The sequence below is a fragment of the Halichoerus grypus genome, chromosome 6 (assembly GCF_964656455.1).
Source record: "Halichoerus grypus chromosome 6, mHalGry1.hap1.1, whole genome shotgun sequence".
Classification (NCBI taxonomy): Eukaryota; Metazoa; Chordata; class Mammalia; order Carnivora; family Phocidae; genus Halichoerus; species Halichoerus grypus.
This window is the reverse complement of record NC_135717.1, coordinates 160,381,015-160,398,499: the sequence shown is the minus strand read 5'-3', so window position 1 is coordinate 160,398,499 and position 17,485 is coordinate 160,381,015. Positions and strand designations below refer to the sequence as shown.

At 41.7% G+C, this 17,485-nt stretch overlaps 2 protein-coding genes and 1 long non-coding RNA gene across 5 annotated transcripts in view; 1 reads left to right on the top strand and 2 right to left on the bottom strand.

The window, feature by feature from the left end:
- The window catches only part of PAH (phenylalanine hydroxylase), a 67,137-nt gene extending 50,001 nt beyond the window's left edge, over positions 1 to 17,136 (top strand). Inside the window, exons 6-13 of the mRNA XM_036104147.2 lie at positions 1,373 to 1,569; positions 3,703 to 3,838; positions 4,912 to 4,981; positions 8,518 to 8,574; positions 10,458 to 10,553; positions 11,014 to 11,147; positions 14,579 to 14,694; positions 16,329 to 17,136. Of these exons, the coding sequence (XP_035960040.1) occupies positions 1,373 to 1,569; positions 3,703 to 3,838; positions 4,912 to 4,981; positions 8,518 to 8,574; positions 10,458 to 10,553; positions 11,014 to 11,147; positions 14,579 to 14,694; positions 16,329 to 16,372 (850 nt within the window). The 3' untranslated portion in view covers positions 16,373 to 17,136. The remainder of the gene's footprint in view (positions 1 to 1,372; positions 1,570 to 3,702; positions 3,839 to 4,911; positions 4,982 to 8,517; positions 8,575 to 10,457; positions 10,554 to 11,013; positions 11,148 to 14,578; positions 14,695 to 16,328) is intronic.
- On the bottom strand, positions 5,801 to 11,047 carry LOC118543771 (uncharacterized). Of its 3 annotated transcripts, none has more exons than XR_013449328.1 (4): positions 10,984 to 11,047; positions 10,203 to 10,294; positions 8,078 to 9,945; positions 5,801 to 6,415 (listed from the first exon to the last, which is right to left on the bottom strand). It is a non-coding gene; the product is annotated as an uncharacterized LOC118543771 (long non-coding RNA). The 3 variants fall into 3 exon arrangements; XR_004921249.2 differs by lacking the exon at positions 5,801 to 6,415 and having other exon boundaries at positions 7,902 to 8,176; positions 9,795 to 9,945; XR_013449327.1 differs by lacking the exon at positions 5,801 to 6,415 and having other exon boundaries at positions 7,902 to 9,945.
- LOC144382410 (uncharacterized) overlaps positions 14,765 to 17,485 on the bottom strand; it is a 162,715-nt gene continuing 159,994 nt past the window's right edge. The window contains exon 3 of the transcript XR_013449326.1: positions 14,765 to 16,075. The gene's annotated coding sequence lies outside the window, so the exon portion shown is untranslated. The remainder of the gene's footprint in view (positions 16,076 to 17,485) is intronic.

Genomic DNA, 17,485 nt, shown 5'->3' with positions numbered 1-17,485 from the left:
CCTTTCAAATAGTTACTTATTATTAACCCATCTAATAACAGCACAGACTAGGCCTAGAGAGGTTTATTAAATTTCCAGAGACTATCCAGCTAGGGACTGGCAGAGCCAAGTAGTGAACCCATCTCTGTCCATGATCAAAGCCTGCTTTTTCCTTCCAGCAGCTTTTGGCCTTAAAATAATGGTGCATCCTCAGGCAGGGGCTTACCTGATGTTTTTTTCACAATTCCTAATGGTCATTACAGAGTCTTCTGAGGTTGTCCTACTTTCAATTCCTAAGCAAAAATCTATCATTTTTCCCTAATCCCTGCCCACCTTTCTGGGGAACTTACAGTGCCTTTGCTTTAATGTCCTTGGATGAGCTACAACTTTGAAAGGGCAGGAGAAACCTTACTTTGGAGCCTGAAGATGATCCATAATTCTGAAGTAAACAGTGCTGCCTTGTTCCCAGACACTGTGTATGCTGTTGGAAAATAAGCCTGCAGTGCAAAGAACAGTGACTGGTTTTTAAGGTCAGGCTTTGTTTGATTTTCATTTGTTTTTACTGTTGAGAACACAGCTTATTCTTAGATGTTTTTCAAAAAGACCTTGGAACTAATGAGTCTCAAGCTATACTATGTCCCCTGGAAGCTTACTGGAATCCAGATGCCTTGGCTTTCCCTCCCCAAAAGATTCAGGATCTGTGGGGCAAGGTCCAACACATGTACTTTAACCAGTTCCCTGTAGTTCTGTTGTGTCATAGCAGAAGATGTTGCATAAGTGGATCTTATACCTAGCCTGCGTTTAAATACCATTATAGCTTCCTAAGGTCAGAAATATCAAATCCAGCAAGTGCATGCCCACCAAAAGGGTCTCAAACTCATGGTCCACAAATTAGATCCACTTTATCCCACAGATATAATTACGTTAGTTGACACAATACAACACATGATATTGCTTTACTTGAACTTGGATGCCTTTGTTTAGAAAGAGGATGCATTCTTCAGTTGTCTCAGCTCTCACCCTCTTATTGTCCATACCTGCTACTTTACCCATTTATGTTACCTGCTGGGTCCCTGAAGTTAAGTGAACTTCCACCCTGGGTAAATAATTGGAGAGATAGGGGAACAGAAAGGCCAAGTGATTTTCCAAAGTGAGAACAAATCTTTGGTGTGGTAGGTGAGCTGAGAGCTTGGATCATTGCTTAACCAAATTACATGAATGTTTCCTATATCATGAAATAGAGTTTTCCTCTTTCAAATAACTTATGAAATCCCCTGCAGTCCAGGTGACAGCAGCTCAGAGACTCTGCACCTGTCTCTCTCTGCTAATGCTCCTTCTTCCTCTTTTTTACACCTGCCCTGCTGGAGACAAATATTTCATGCCTGTATTCTAGTGGTCAGCCCATACCTCAAGTGGAATATACGGAGGAAGAAAAGAATACATGGGGGATGGTATTCAGGACCCTGAAGTCCTTGTATAAAACCCATGCTTGCTATGAGCACAATCACATCTTCCCACTTCTGGAAAAGTACTGTGGCTTCCGCGAAGATAACATTCCCCAGCTGGAAGAGGTTTCTCAATTTCTGCAGAGTAAGTCCACTTCAGGGACAAAAGGGGAGGAGGGAGGGAAGGGAAAGGGAAGAAAGTAAATTGAAGCTAGTGTGTGTGTTTGTGGTAATGCATGCAGGTTGATTCTCCAAAAAGCATTTCACTGCTGTGTTCTGTCTCACGACTAGCTTCCACTGTTCGTCCCACTCTCACCCAAGACAAGGCATCATGTATGGATTTTGCCATATCCATGTCTCTGAAAAACACTTTTTCCCATACTCAAAGCCCCAGGTGCCCAGGCAAGGCTCTCCTTGTAGTTCCTGCTGTGTTGTGAGATGGCTGCAGTGTGCATTTGTGTAAGAAATGTGCTCTTTGTGACAATGCCAAGAGCCCTGAGCTCTAAGTCTGTGCATCCAACTGGTATGAATCTTGCTTTGACCCTCTCTATTTGGGGGAAACTGCCTCAGTTTAGTCATCTGTCAAATAGACTGTCTCTTAGGGAAATTGTGGGAATGAAATAAGACATTGCAGGTGAAAACACCCAGCATGGTGCTACATATACAATAGGTGCTCAGTGAATTGGGGCTGAATTGGAATCTGAGTAACTCTGTGGGGAAATACGTTATTGGGATGACTGGCCTCTGCACATCATTTCCAAGTGAGATAAGTATTTTCCTTTCTGCCAGGAGGCATTAATTCAGCAAAACCAAAATAAAACTATCAGCTAACACATATTAAACACTTAGAATGTGCCAGGTGGAATGAGAGAAAGTAGGAAGACAGACCACAGGTTTATAGAAATGAAGAAGTTTCTATGCCTCTGAGCTATATGGAGATGGTATGGTCAGCTCTGGGGCAAGGAGCCAGGGAAATTATGTGGCAGGGAGAAAAATGGTAGCTGGGTTAGATTGGGGATGGGTTAGATGACCTTTCAGACCCCTTCTATTTGGACAGTCTCTACTTATCAGATAAAGAGGGGAATGAGAGGCCAAGTGGAGTGAATTTCAGCCTGAAGATCCAGAAAACATAGGTACAGGGGCAAGGATGTCCTAAAGACATTCTCTGGCTAATTATCCATGTTTCCATGGCCAATAGTGAGATAATAAAATGGTAATACTAGCAGCTGGAGCGTTATAGAGAAGTAACTAAGGAATAGACTTTGAAGCCAGACTGATTGTAGTTGTGACCTTGGACAAGAACTTTAACTTCTCTGTGTCTCAGCTTCCCCATCTGTAAAGTGGAAATAATATGAGCATCTACCTCATAGGGTTATTAGGAGAACTAGTTAGTATTTATAAAGCGTGTAGAACAGTGTCTGCCATATGGTGGGCAGTATATAGTGTTAGCTATCATCATCATTGTCATCATCATCACTGTGATTATTATTCTCCTTCCAAGTTTGAAACAAATTGAGAGCCAGAAATAGGAATCAGAGAGAGGATAAAAAAATCAACTTTATTACTGATAAAAGCTACTTGGAGAATGTAGTATGGCTGTACAAACAAAATGGACTTTCTAATATTTCACCTCTGAATTATGTAAACTTTTTTACCAATTCACTGGTGAAGTGTATATTCTATTGCATGGCCCAGAGCAGACCAGAATGTGCTCCTCTGTGGGCAGTCAGGAGAGAAAGGTCCAAAGGGATCAAATTGAGAATATTCATTTTCTCTTCCCAAATGCTCCAATCAGAGAAGTCCTTGCTCTTTCCATGGTGTAGTGTGTGAAGGGCAGTAGAGAAGCTGGAAGGGTTCCTCTTATACTCTTCCCTTCTGGAAGTGGAATGAAAACCCTCCCCACTCTAGAGACATGAGAAATAAGGAATAAATGTTTCATCCTAATAAACAATAATGAAAGCTAAATTTATTAAATACTCCAATGTGCTAGGCTCTGTGCTAAGTACTTTATATTTATTAGCTCATTTGATTCTTGGAATAACCCTAGTGAATACCTATCCACATTTTGCAGAGGAGGAAATGAGGCTCAGAGAAATGAAGTTATTTGATCCAAATTGCCCAGGTACAAGGTGTAGAGGCAGAGATGTGAAGCCAAGTCTACTTGGCATCCATACCCATGCTGCTAGATGGTTGGGAGTATTGCTTTCCTACCTAATGGTCTTCAGGCACCTCTGGCTCTGCCATGATAGGCTTTGAGTTTTCTTTCTCTGCTTCACAGCTTGCACTGGATTCCGCCTCCGACCTGTGGCTGGCCTACTTTCCTCTCGTGATTTCTTGGGTGGCCTGGCCTTCCGAGTTTTCCACTGCACTCAGTACATCAGACATGGGTCCAAACCCATGTATACCCCTGAACCGTGAGTATTCTTCTCCTGCTACCAGTATCCAACCACAGTGAATGCCATTGCTCACTGCTCCAGGAATGAGGTTTGGGTTCATGGAAGGCTGATCCACAGGACTAGTTTTCTGGATGGTTTGATGGTAGCACAAAGAGAGAGATCATCTCTCCAGGGTATTTTCTCTGTCCAGTAGACCATACTGATAGGAGATTTGGGCATCTTGTGAACTACACATTCAGATCTCCCCTGGCCATGGGAATAAGAGGTCACAGTCAAGCTCCAAAGGGATTATAAGAGTCAGAACTATGATGTTCCAAATGTGAACAGGAACAAGTGGTGGCCAAAGTAACTCAATAACTTCAGAATATACATCTAGATGATTATAATCTTCTTATGTCTGGATGCATCTTGTCTGGAGATAGAGAATGGCTGGACACTGAGCCCTTTTGTTGGCATTTAGCCATCTTCTTAATCAAATAGGACTTATGCAATTTATACAAAAAGTCAGTGGGATGCCCAAAATGATTTTTTTCCTGTCCACAAAGTTTATAACTACAAATCAGAAAAGACCTATTCCTAATGAACCTGGCACATAATATGTTAAATAAATGTAAATTTTCTTCTCTGACTATTGCCCCCCTCTAGAATAAGAAAAGAACAACACTATTTTTTTAATTTAATTTTTATTTCTTATGGGGAATACCTGAGCACATTGCATCTGCCCAGGATGTCAATACCAAGATGAAGACTTGGGATGGGAAATGTTCATGACCCACAGCTTGCTCAGGTGTATAGGAGGAAGTCCATAGGAATTTTGGCTCTTCTGTTCGGAACCCCACTGAGCATACACTTAAGACCCCCTGGTTGTTGTTCCCTGACTTGCCCCTTACTTTTCTTTCCCCTTCTTCCTTTTCTTTTGTACCTTGCCTCATCTGATCCCAAGCTTTACGTACCACTTATGCTTGGGAATGAGGTCATAAACTTGAATGGCTCACTTCCTTTCTACCGGCTCATTTCTCATATAGAAAGACTGAGTCTGATTTGGCTTATAACACGCCTTACCTCCAAGCTCTGTGCTTTCTGTCTTTCAGTGACATCTGCCATGAGTTGTTGGGACACGTGCCCTTGTTTTCAGATCGCAGCTTTGCCCAGTTTTCCCAGGTGAGGAATGGATCCTTTTGGCCTTTTAATTATATGATTGAGACCTAGATTGCTTAAGTGAGTTGAATCTATGGAGGGACCCTTGTGTCCTCTGCAAGGTTAGAAACCAGATACAGTTCTGTGATCCCACCAGAGATGGGCATATGGTCCCATGGAGATGGCTAAATACCCATTCCAGGGATCACAGCATGGGGGTGGTGAATCACTCATCCTCTGAATTATATATGTGCTGTTGAATTTGCTAATCTCAGTTGTCCTACCGGGTTTAGTTTAAGAGCCTTTTCATCCAAGAAAGCCTGCCTGATCCCCACATAGGAATAACCTTACCTTCTTCCAAGTTCTCCTGGCACCTTTCCCCTCCTCTTTAGGGCCTTGCCATTTCCTACCTTGTCAGGCAGTCATTTTTATATATGCTTTATTTAAATAAGAAAATATTTGCTGAGAATCCAATTCCAATAGCCCAACTCATAGTTGGCAAAAACTGATGTGTCAAATGTCTTGCTATTATCATCAAAGCAACAGGCTAGCCTTGATTCCTCTATTACAGTGGTGAGCTTTTTACATGAGAGAAAGAATCCTAGTAATTCCTTCAGAGCACTGAGAGGCTAAACCATGGTTGGGTAGCTGGGATCATGGGAAAGTTGAATGAAGCACCCACACACCCCACCCTGCCACCAACCAGCTGTGTGACCTGTTTCCACAAATGAGAATCAATAGAAAGCTTTGACTGCCAATCTTCTTCCTCATAGGGAAAGATAAAGATCAAATGGAATGAGTCATAAGCAAATACTGCAGCAAATATGAATTTCAGAGTAATGGGATTGTGTATGAATTTTATAAGCCTTTTCCCTCAGCTGGAAGAAATAAATACTTTCACTGTTGATTGAAGAGGTTACCACTTAATATCTGAAACAAACAAACAAACAAATAAACTGTTGCTTTTATGTGGGGTTTTGGGAACTGTGGTGTTTAGAGATTGTTGGACTTTTACAAGTGGAGTGTTTGAGGATTAGCTGAACTTTAACTTGGAAGTATCACCATTGGACTGAGGCTATTGTTGACTGGCTAACTTTCAGAAGCATGGTTCCTTCTGTCAAGATGTCATTAACTGCTTGAGACAGCTTTAAAACTGGGAATTGTTCCTATGGCCAAAGAATTATTAGTGATTTCCTTAGAGAATAGGAACTTTTTATTCTCACTACCAGAAGCTATTCTGCTTGGTCAGAGGCTAAGTGACAATCCTCCTTAAGCCATTTCCATTTGGGGGAGCCCCCCCAGAGGAGTGTACAATTACCTGAGTCAACAGATGGATGCTACTGGGCCATCAGTGTTACACATCTCCAACTTACACCTGGACAGTCCCAAGGCAGGGTGTCATTTTGAAAGTTCCCTGAGCACATTCTTTTTGGATCTAGAAGGAGGACTTGCTTCCCACTAGAGTGCAAGATGGGATGGGGATGAAACACAGAAAAATCTTGGGACCCCTTGTTTTAAGCAAGCTTTGGGCTCACAAAGAATGGTGACCATGAGAACAGAGCACTGTTTCAGTGTCTTCTGTTAGACTGTGGCCTGCCTGGATAGGATGGCTGGAACAGAGATGGGGGCAGGGGCAAGAGAGGAGAGCCAAACTGTCTGAATTTAGTTCACTCTAACTCAGCATTTTCTTAGTATGTAATATGGGCCAGGCTCTGAGTTCGGCCCAGAGAGGGATACAGAGATGAAGACCACGTAGTCTCTTGCTTCAAAATAAGCCCAATCCTTAGTCCTTCTCTGTCTACGTCAATTCCTTTGGTTATCTCACCCAAACTCATGGTGTTAAATATCATCTCTATCCTGCTGATGAACACATTAATATCTTCAGCCCAGACCTTAGTCCCCAAACTCAGACTTATGTATCCAAGCACCTACTCAATCTGTCCACTTGGATGTCTATTACACATCTGTATTCATCCTGTTCAAAACTGAATTCCTGATCTTCCCATTCAAGCCTTCTCCAACCACAGCCCTCCCTATGTTAGTTCATGGTAACTCCAGCCTTTCAGTTGCTCAAACCAAAAACACTTAGGGTACATTATTGGCTTCTTCTTCAAATACACATAACCAATCTGTCTAAAAGTTGTATGTGTTTTCCCTTCAAAATATGTGTAGAATCTGACCATTGTCCATCACATCAACTGCTACCAAGCTGGTCTCAGCCACTATTGTTTCTCACCCTGGGGACTGTGGTAGCCTCCTATCTGGTCTATCTGCCTCTACTCTTGATCCCCTACAATCTGTTCTCACATAGCAGCCAGAGTAAATCTTGGATGACATAAATTAGGCCTTACCACTTCTTTGCTCAAAACCTTGCAGTGGCTCCCATTTCACTGAAAGGAAAATCCTAAAACCTAAAATAGCCAAAAAATGTTCTATATGACTGAGCTCCAGATCCCTCTTTGATACCACCTGCCACTCTCCCCACTCTTATTCTGTTCTAGCCATACTGGTCTCTCCCTGTTATTTGAACCTACTGACATTTCTCCTCCTTAGAGAGCTTTATCACTGGCTATACATGTGGCTTATACGATGATCTTCCCTCACACGTCAGCAGAGCCAACAACCTCACTTCTATCAAGTCTTTGGTCAAATATCACCTTCTCAATGATGCTTGCTCTGAAACCCTATTCAAAATTGCAGGCCCCCCCCCGACCCGTTCTCCTGGCACTCCCACTTCCCCTTGCACTCCCACTTCCCCTTGTCCCTTTCTTCTTTTGTTTCTTCTTTCCAAATAACTTATTCCTTCTAATATACCTATGTATATGCTTATTATTTATTGTCTGCCTTAAATGTAAACACCATGATGTCCAGGACCTTTCTTGATTTTGTATACTGCCAACTATATAGAAGGCATTCAATAAACATTTTGGAGTGAATAAATGTATATAGTAGGGAAAGCAAATATATTTATTTGTGTATATACACTCTGTCTGATACAAAGCAGGCTGGAGCAAATGTTGTAAAAGGGACAAAGACAAAGAGACCACTAGGGGAATTCTGTAATTGGAGCTGCGATGAGAAGTGGTCCATAGTATTTCAGACTCTCTAGCTAGTATTTACCTGGATGGATGTCAAGCATTTCTCAGCAATTCTCCTCTGGTATCTTCATGATACATGATTAAGACACTCATCTTGTATGCCAGGAATGTTCTGCTTGAGCTATGGGAGAATAATCACTGAGCTGGAATCAAGGAATGAAACTTTAGACACAACCTACTGTGTGACCTTGAGTAGGTCAGCTCCCTTCTCTGTGCCTCAGTTTTCTCATTTGTAAAGTAAATACAAAAGACTAAGTGATGAAATAAGGTTTTCCTGCTCTAGAGATCTATGATTCTATGATGTGTGACTAGGGAAGACCTAACAGAATAATCAGGGCCCTTCTGAAGGCATCTGGTCACCCATCACCTTCCTGTGGCAAGTACAAAGTCGGAGCTGAGGGTGAAGTTTGAAGTTAGGCAGACCCCAGCCATGCCAGTGACTCTGTTTCTCTACAATTACAGGAAATTGGCCTTGCCTCTCTGGGTGCACCTGATGAGTACATTGAGAAACTCGCCACAGTAAGTTCCCTCTGCCTCTGGTGGATAGTGAGAGTGCAATAGGCTGTAGCCCTCAGATCTTCAAAGCTTTGATCCTCCCCTGAAATCCAGGTCATCTGGGGGAAAATATCAGAATATGCTGACTTACATTTACACAAATGAAATTTCACATTTTGATTTTTCCTTAATGGTCTGATTTTGAAATCAGCTACATGCAAATGTTTGCATGTAATTTTAAACAAAGTATCTTAAACAGGAATGGGCTGTAATGATAGCCCTTGAGAACCTTTGGGCATAAAGTGTGTGTGGGGGGAATAGCCTGGATTCATGGCTTTGAAGAGGAAATATTTACACCCCTCCTTTGCACTGGATCTAGCATTAGGATCTTTCCTTTATTAGACACAAGGTTGGAAATGGGGGTGGGTTTTTCTCATCTTATCAAACACTTCCCTCTCCCCAGTGAATGTGATGACACTCATCCATTGAAGCATGGAATCAACAACTCTTCACAGTAGGGGGTTTTCTTCCTACAGACTCCTTTCCAACTTGAGTTTATCCCTCCCCAGTGTCTGAGTCACATTTCTTATAATTTGTTCAGTCTGGAAGATGAAAAATAAAGCTTTGTAAGGAATTAAGGGACACAAATGAATGAGAATTTATCAATAAGATGTATCAGTTTAGAAGTTTATGAAATCAGTTTAGAAGAGCAAAAACTTCCAGAAGTTTCTTTCTCACTGGCCAGCTGCTCTGAGCCCCTGGGCAAGCAGCTTTTGCTTCCTCATCTCTAAAAAATGGTTATATTAGTTTATATTCTGCCCACCTAAAAAGCATATCATAAGGGTCTGAAGAGTTAAGTGTGTGTGAACATAAATTTTTAAATGTCAGATTCTATATAGATGCAAGAAGCAGCTTTCAAAGAAGTTGAAGATCTTGGAATCTCTCACTTGTAGGAAGAAAACAAACTAAGAACTCAGAGCATCATGTTACCTGCTATGACAATGATAAAAGTACTCATCGCCAACGTAACTTCTCAAAAAACAAAAACAAAAACCTTACTATTGATACACTGGGCTGGGAACAGCTCTAGGTTCTTGCTCTGCCTTTGATTTGCTATGTAACTGGATGCATATTGCTTGACCTCTCTGGGCTGAAAACACATCATCTGTACGTGAGGAGGTGAGACTGATTAAGCTGACAGCCTTCCCAAGTTTCACATTCTCTAGTGCAATAAACAGACTTACCTCATAACCCATCCCTAATTCTCTAAGACCATGACTATCTCCAGCATCTAACTGGGCCCAAGGTTTCTCTTGGCCCTGGTCAATAGGGTTATGCCAGAATTCCAGGATCACCTTCCTCAGGCCAGGCATTTAGGACATGTTGGACTGGGAGCTGTTTAAAGAAAAGGACTTGGTTATTTGAGGAGGATAAGTGCAGTTGTTGGCAGTACATCAGAAACACCCCAAGTTTTAGCATGAATGGCAGGATGCCCTCAATGATTTTATCACTACCTGGTCTCCTACCTCCCATGACTGAGCTTGATGGGTTTGCATGGTAAGTCTGACCAAATAAAGGGAACATCTCATTATAGTTAATGCCACAGAGAAGAAAGCAAAAGGGGTTGAGGAATTCCTGTCATCTAGAGTTACCTTTTGGGGGTATCTTCTTGGGGCTTCCTCAGTACTCCCTCTCTGCTTCTTATCACATCTTACATTCAGCCAACTCTTGATTCAACCAGTGACTGGATAGAGTAAGACAGAACACGGAGAAGTGACCCCAGGTCATGGTGATTCAGAGAACAGACCTGTACAAATGCCCACCTGGACAGTCCCGTCCTTAGCCCTGGGGCATCTGCTGCCTTTCCCTTCCTTGGGGTGTGCTCTCAACCTCACTTTCCATTCCAGATTTACTGGTTTACTGTGGAGTTTGGCCTCTGCAAACAAGGAGACTCCATAAAGGCGTATGGTGCTGGGCTCCTGTCGTCTTTTGGTGAATTACAGGTATGACCCCATTAATACCCATTTTGAGATTTAACCCAGGGGTTAATCCTCAAATGATTGGTACCTTAGCAGCTCTGATTTGTTCATGACTTTGGGTGTTAGATGTAGAAATTGAACTGCAAGTACACAAGTCTACAAAACAGAAGGGCCTCCCAATCCCAAGGCTGAACTGTGCCTACAGATGTATGCAAATCCATGTGTTTGGCTCTCACATCCTCTATTGATCATCTCACATGAAAATGGCTAGAGGGAATTACTCCTTTCTAGCTGGACTGTAGGTTTTAGATGAGCTGTGAGGGTAGGATCTAGTATATGTGAAATAATTTAGTTTACTGCATTTGGGCTGGGGTGTGGAAGGAATCATGATGGGATGGGAGAAGGTGCACAAACAGCCTATGGGAGGCAAAAGGAACCACTGACCCAGACTTACCTGTGAAAACTTTCCACTTGCTGCCTGCAGTACTGCTTGTCTGGCAAGCCAAAGCTCCTCCCCCTGGAGCTGGAGAAGACAGCCATCCAGGAGTACACCATCACAGAGTTCCAGCCCCTCTATTATGTGGCTGAGAGTTTTAATGATGCAAAGGAGAAAGTGAGGTGAGGTGGTGACCAAGGTGTGTCAAAAGATCTTGGGGACTCCTGATTTGGTCTGATGCCATTGATCTGTATGTGGTTGTCCAGGAGAGTGGACTCCAATGCTTCTAGCAACAGTATGCAGCAGACAGAGCCTCCCCACCCTTGTCCTTTTCCACTTTATGTTTGGGAGGGGTTCCTTAGCGGGACCCCATTTCACAGATTATTGTCTGGACATGTTGACCCCTGCAGACAATTCTGCCACTGGATCCTTGTTTTAATGTAGCCACTAAGCCCAAACACTGAACTCTCCTGTGTACAGAGTAGCCACAGAAGGTCCCCAACAAATCATTCCTAGGATTCTTCTAACCTGGGGGAATTCCTTGTTCACTTTATTCTCCCAACATCTGCATAATTCACCCCCTTTGTTCCTTCAAATCTTCACCCACATTTAACCTTCTCTGTGTGTCTTTCTCTAACTAACCAACTTACTTAAAATCCCTACCCAGCCCCATCCCCACACTCCTTACCCCCTTCTGCAATTTATTTTTCTCTTTAGCACCTGCTAATGTTTAATATATTATATGACTTAAGCTCTATTTGGGTAGGAATTTTTGTCCCTTTTCTTTTCCTGTTCTTTCCACAGTCTCTGGAAAAGTGCCTGATACATAGTAAGCATGCAATAAGTAATAGGCAAGTGCATCAATCTCAGAGACAATCCAGCAAAAGGCTGATGGGGATGGAAAGCTATCAGGACTCAGATTCTCAGCGCACTGAGCTGACAGCCCTGTCTATAATCCACTTGAGGACTCTCCTCTTAGCAAGAGACAGGCCAGGCAGAGGGTCTACCTGGACATGGCTATCCTGATACTCAGTGTTTGTTACCACTTTTTTTTTTATATCTTATCCGTGAGGGATGATAGACATAGATATATAGGTTTCTGGGATCCCATGAAGCTGGGTATGCCAGCTTCCACTGTGTTGAGCTTAGGTGATGGAAGGTAAAATGCTTGCCCACAGGTCCACATGGTTTGGCCTAAAATGTCTCCCTTCCTCCTATCTCTCCAGGGCCTTCAAGTTCTTTCAGTTATTCATTTCTAGTTATTTCCTAAATCTCCACTCCTTCCTGGGAGTATAGCTTTCCTCTAGCCCCTAAAGGTTCCTCTCTGCCATTTCTGGGACCCTTTTGGGGTTATGGATTTCAGTGGTTTTGTGCATTATCCCTCCTGGGTAATAATAATCAGAAGAAGAAGGAGAAGAAGAAGGAGAAGAAGAAAGAGAAGAAGAAGAAGAAAGAGAAGAAGGAAGAAGAAGAAGAAGAAGAAGAAGAAGAAGAAGAAGAAGAAGAAGAAGAAGAAGAAGAAGAAGAAGAAGAAAAGAAGAAGAAAAGAAGGAGGAGGAGGAGGAGGAGGAGGAGAAGAGAAGAAGAAAAGAAAAGAAGAAAAGAAGAAAAGAAGAAGAAGAAGAAGAAGAAGAAGAAGAAGAAGAAGAAGAAGAAGAAGAAGAAGAAGAAGAAAGAAGGGAAGAAGATTAAATGCATTAACACCTATTATGTACCAAATACCAAATGTTCTAAGTGTTTTTCATGTATTGATTCATTTAAACTTCAAATAAGACTATGAAGTTTGCAGGTGGGGTTCAGAAGCATAGAAAGGGTAAAAGACTCACCCAGGGTCATACAGCTGGTAAGTGGCTGACCCAGGGTTTGGACCCAGGCAGGGGTGCTCAAAACAGGATCTATCAAACCAGGATCACATTTAAATGGGCCCTCCTGATGATGACTTTTTAACCTAGAAAGTGATCAATCCCAGACCAGCAGAGAAGAGCTTTCCAGAACCTAGACTTTTGGGGCCTTTGAAATCCCACCCACTCTGTCAGTACCCACAGCCCAGAGGAGACACCCACAAATACTCCATCCTGCTGAGAGGTGACTCACAGAGTCAAAGGGAATGCTGAAAAACAGGGTTCAGAAAAGGAAGGGATTCTCTCAGAGCCTCCCAGCTAAGAGAAACCAGCTTCAACCATTTTCAGTTTCAAGATTCAAGTTCTAGGCAAAAAGAAACAATGCTGAGTGGGTCATGTGCCCACTCCCTGGCTAGAGGAGGGGTGGGCCCTGAGACTGACTGCCTAGATGAACCCCTCTCTTGGCATAGAGGCAGATTGCGCAAAGCAAAGATGAGGTAAACTATGGGAATAAGAGGGAGGAGATGCAGAGCGAGCCAAATCACAGACATGCATTACATGCTTCATGTCACCAGTGGGGTTGGGAAAGCTATTTTCAGGGAAGTAGAGGTGGAGAGACATACTTCACCATTTGCTCTTCTTGAGTCCCCAGTCACTAATGAAAGAGAACAGCTAACACTCATGTAGCACTTACTCTGTACTATAACAGCACTTGCTACGACCCTCTCAGGTAGTACTGCTCTGTTCCAGTTTTATAGAGGAATGAGGACACCGAGGTGCAGCCTGCAAGGGCTGTCATTGGCAGAGGCAAGGTTTGAGCCCAGTGCCTGGCTCTGGAACTTGGGTTTCCAGCCACGATGATCCACCACTCTTGCCAAACTTGGAGAGCCCACTAGTTTCCCTTAGAATTGTCTTCTCAGTATGGCAGATTCAACTCTCACCAGAAGCCAACTTAGAAATATCATTTGTGATGCCATTGCATTTTATAGGTTATTGGGGGATATCTTATTATTTGCATTGCTTACTGTCCCTTATAAGGTCCTCCTGGTACATTCCTCCTAGACCCAGGAGTAATGAATGCATTGAGAAGGCAAAGAAGTGAAGAGCACAGGCCAGAGTCAGACTACCTGAAAAGGGTTTCAGCTGCACAATTTATTGCCAGTATGTCCTTGGTAGTCATTGAATCTCCCTAAACTTCAGTTTTCTCATCAGTAAAATAGGGATAGTAATAGTATGTTCCTTCTAAGGTTTTTATGAAGATTAAGTTAGGAACGATAGTTGTAAAAAGTATAGAACAATTAGGACCTCACATAGTTCTCGGTACATAGGAGGCACTCAATTCATGTTAAGTTTCATTAATAACATAGTGTTTTCTTCCATTCTTGAGAGCTGTGTTTCCCTCCTTGCATTGATTTCCAAGCATCTCAGAGCTTATTTTTTTCTATAGCATTCTTTGGCTAGATTTGTTTGCTCTTTTGATTTTATTTAATGGTAAGAATTTTGGCCTTAATGTATTCTGTGCTTTTATTGTAAGCTTTCTCTGTCATTTTGGAGGTAGGTAACTAAATAAGTATGTGCCCATGTGTGTTTGTATATACACCTAGACACATACACAGCACACAAGGCTTCCCAAAAGGATCTCACTAAAATTCCATTTCACTTCTCAGAGCCCCTGTTCTAGTGAGATTGAAGTGAAATGCCACTGAGAAATCTTTTAGAATTATTTTTCCCTGAATGGTGCCCTTTACTGAGCTTTGTGGATTTGGTTTCAGGAGCTTTGCTGCTACAATCCCACGGCCCTTCTCAGTTCGTTATGACCCATACACTCAAAGGATTGAGGTCTTGGACAATACACAGCAACTTAAGATTTTGGCTGACTCCATCAACAGTAAGTAACTTACACCCCAGGAGGCCACTCTTTTTACCAGAAATAGAGTTGTATTTTCTTACCCTCACCATAGGAACAAAAAGAAATTTATTAAATATTGAATTAAGGAGAAAAGCACCTCCAGGTAAGCCTTTTGTTTGTTGAGGGAGAAAAACTAGGTAAAAAGGCCAGAATTGCTTGGAGTATCTTTTCTTCTTTGACCTTCCTAGATTCCATGCTACCTCCCACCACCATACCAGCTTTCCACCCTGGCTTGTCACTGCCATGTTCCTCTTTCTCCTTTGCCTCTCCAGTCTGTTTCCTTTAAGTGCCCAGTGGATATGGCTGTGCCTGGAATTCCAGCCCTTATAAGACAGGTTCTAGCTACTTTATCGGCCATCCAGTAGCTCAACCGTGGGCCTTCCATGCTTCCAGGACAATGAGGATATTATAACAGTTGTTCATTTAAAAAATCACAGTATTACATTGCTCTTCACTGTATTTTCTTTCCAGTGCTTCAAACTCCCCTCCAGCAACACTGACCAGATTTTACTTCCCATACTCCTGCCTGGTTTCTGGCCTTTGCTCATGCAATACTTTATGTTTAAAATACTCTCATGCCCATTCTCATTTAGAGGTCCCCAATTCCAGTTCATCTTTTAAGTCTTTCATAGGTATCTCTTCTTGTAGGAAGACTGGTTTGGGTGTCCTTCCTCTCTTGGCATTCCTACAGATCCCTTTCTCAGAGCACATATCACTATATTGTTTTGTAATTGTTTACTTGTCTGACTCCCCAACAAGACCTGAGTAGAGGACCAGGTTGGGTTCACTGTCAAATCCCTGGTACCTAGCTCTAGTCCTAAAAAAGTATATTAGGTCCTCAAGAGTTATTAAATGGATGAATGAAACCATCAAAGGGGTGAGAAGCCTAAAGGGAGGAATTCTAGGTTAAGTGGAGGTTCCTACCTTATGTAACGCTAACAAAGGCCAAAAAGGCAGGTGGGCTTGAAGTATCCCTCTAATACCCCACTGATATTGCCTGTCCATCTCCAGGGCCCCTTCTACTTTTTTGAAGTGTTTTTGTTCCTGTGGCCCCTTGGCATGTGAGAATATGGCATGAATGGGAGCAGCTCCATTGTAGTCCAGTGGTCTAGCAATCTAGGTTGAGTTATCTGCTTAGACCATGCATTCTCAAACCTAGTGTACATCAGAATCATTTGGAGAGCTAGTTAAAAGTGAACAGTCCTGGCTCATAGCCCCAGGCTAAATTTACTAAATTTGTGGTAAGTCTTGAGAGTTTGTATTTGTAATAAGGCCCTAGGTGATCCTGACACAGGAGGTTCATGTGAACCACACTTTTAGGTTTCATGGCTTAGGTCCTTGCAAACATCTATAGATGGTCCTGTAAAAGAAAAAGAGAGAAAACTGTTAACTCCTTCAATGGAAAGAGGAAGCTAATTACATTAAAACTTGTAAGTCCCCATGCTATAATTGCCCAAATCCTATCACCATAACTAATCCGTAAGCTCCTTGAAGGTTCGGGTGGTACCCAGCCTATGCATACATCCCACCAATCCCCTAAAGTGTTACACATTGTAGAAATTTAAAGGGTGTCTTCTCGTGATGTAAGTGGCCCATTTTTTTTTTCTTTGTAGGTGAAGTTGGAATCCTTTGTAGTGCCCTCCAGAAAATAAAATGAAACCATGGACAAAACCTGTCAACTGAGAATCTGTTGCTGGAAATCCAACTACTTTCATTTCATCTGAAAAAGTTTGAAAAGCAAACCTTAATTTGAATTGATAGCCTTAAATGCTTTTTGGAACAAGATGGAGGATGAGCAAATAAATCAAAATAACTTGAAATGACATCATATTAATACATACCCCAAAGCATAATCTTTTGGGGTCATCTTTGATTTAGAGATGATAATCCCGTGCTCTCAATTCAATTAAAATCAATAATCTGTCACATTTCATCAAAGTTAATTAAAATTGGGACCTGATTTATTCAAATTTCATATATGCTTTTGTTATTTGCCATAGAGAATTCCTAAAAGAATATATATCACTCAATGTAAAACACAAGCTTGTCATTAGAATTGAATTTGTTGATTTAGTATAAATCTTAACCTACAAAAGTCATTTTCTATTTCAGTAAACTATGATTCTAATTATTGTTGTGTTTTACCCATGTAGATTTCCTTTAATTCAAGAGCCCATTAAAATAGGTATAAAGGTTGAAGTTCATAGCATAATATTGAAGCATTTCTGTATATTTTATTGTAATCATAAATACTGCCATAGAAGGTAATATAACTCCTCACCTGACTCCCACAACTTTCAGTATCATTTTCCAATTAATTGTCATCTGTTTTGTAGATATTTTGCAGACACATGTGATGCAACAGATGTTAACTGAAGGCTTGACTGGTAGATATTCAATAAATACTCATTGAAAGAATAAGGGAATACATTATTAAATAGTAAATCCTCAACATAAGTGAGAATTTTATGTTATGTTAAAAAAAAAGTCTAGTGGTTAGAAAATTTTGCTGTTCCAAACGTTTCTTGGAAGGAAATATTCCTCTCCATTGCCTTAGAAATACATTAACTGGATAATCTTGTGACATGAAAAAATGATCAGTCTCAGATTTCCAACCCATTACAGGAGTTCACTGTGATAATCCAAGTTATGTCTGGATAGTCAACAGACTAACTTCTGTTGGCTGTACATTTTACACATACATGAGCATGAGTATCTGAGAAACAGTAGGGAGAATAATAGCATCTTTAAAGCTGTGCTTTGAAATTTT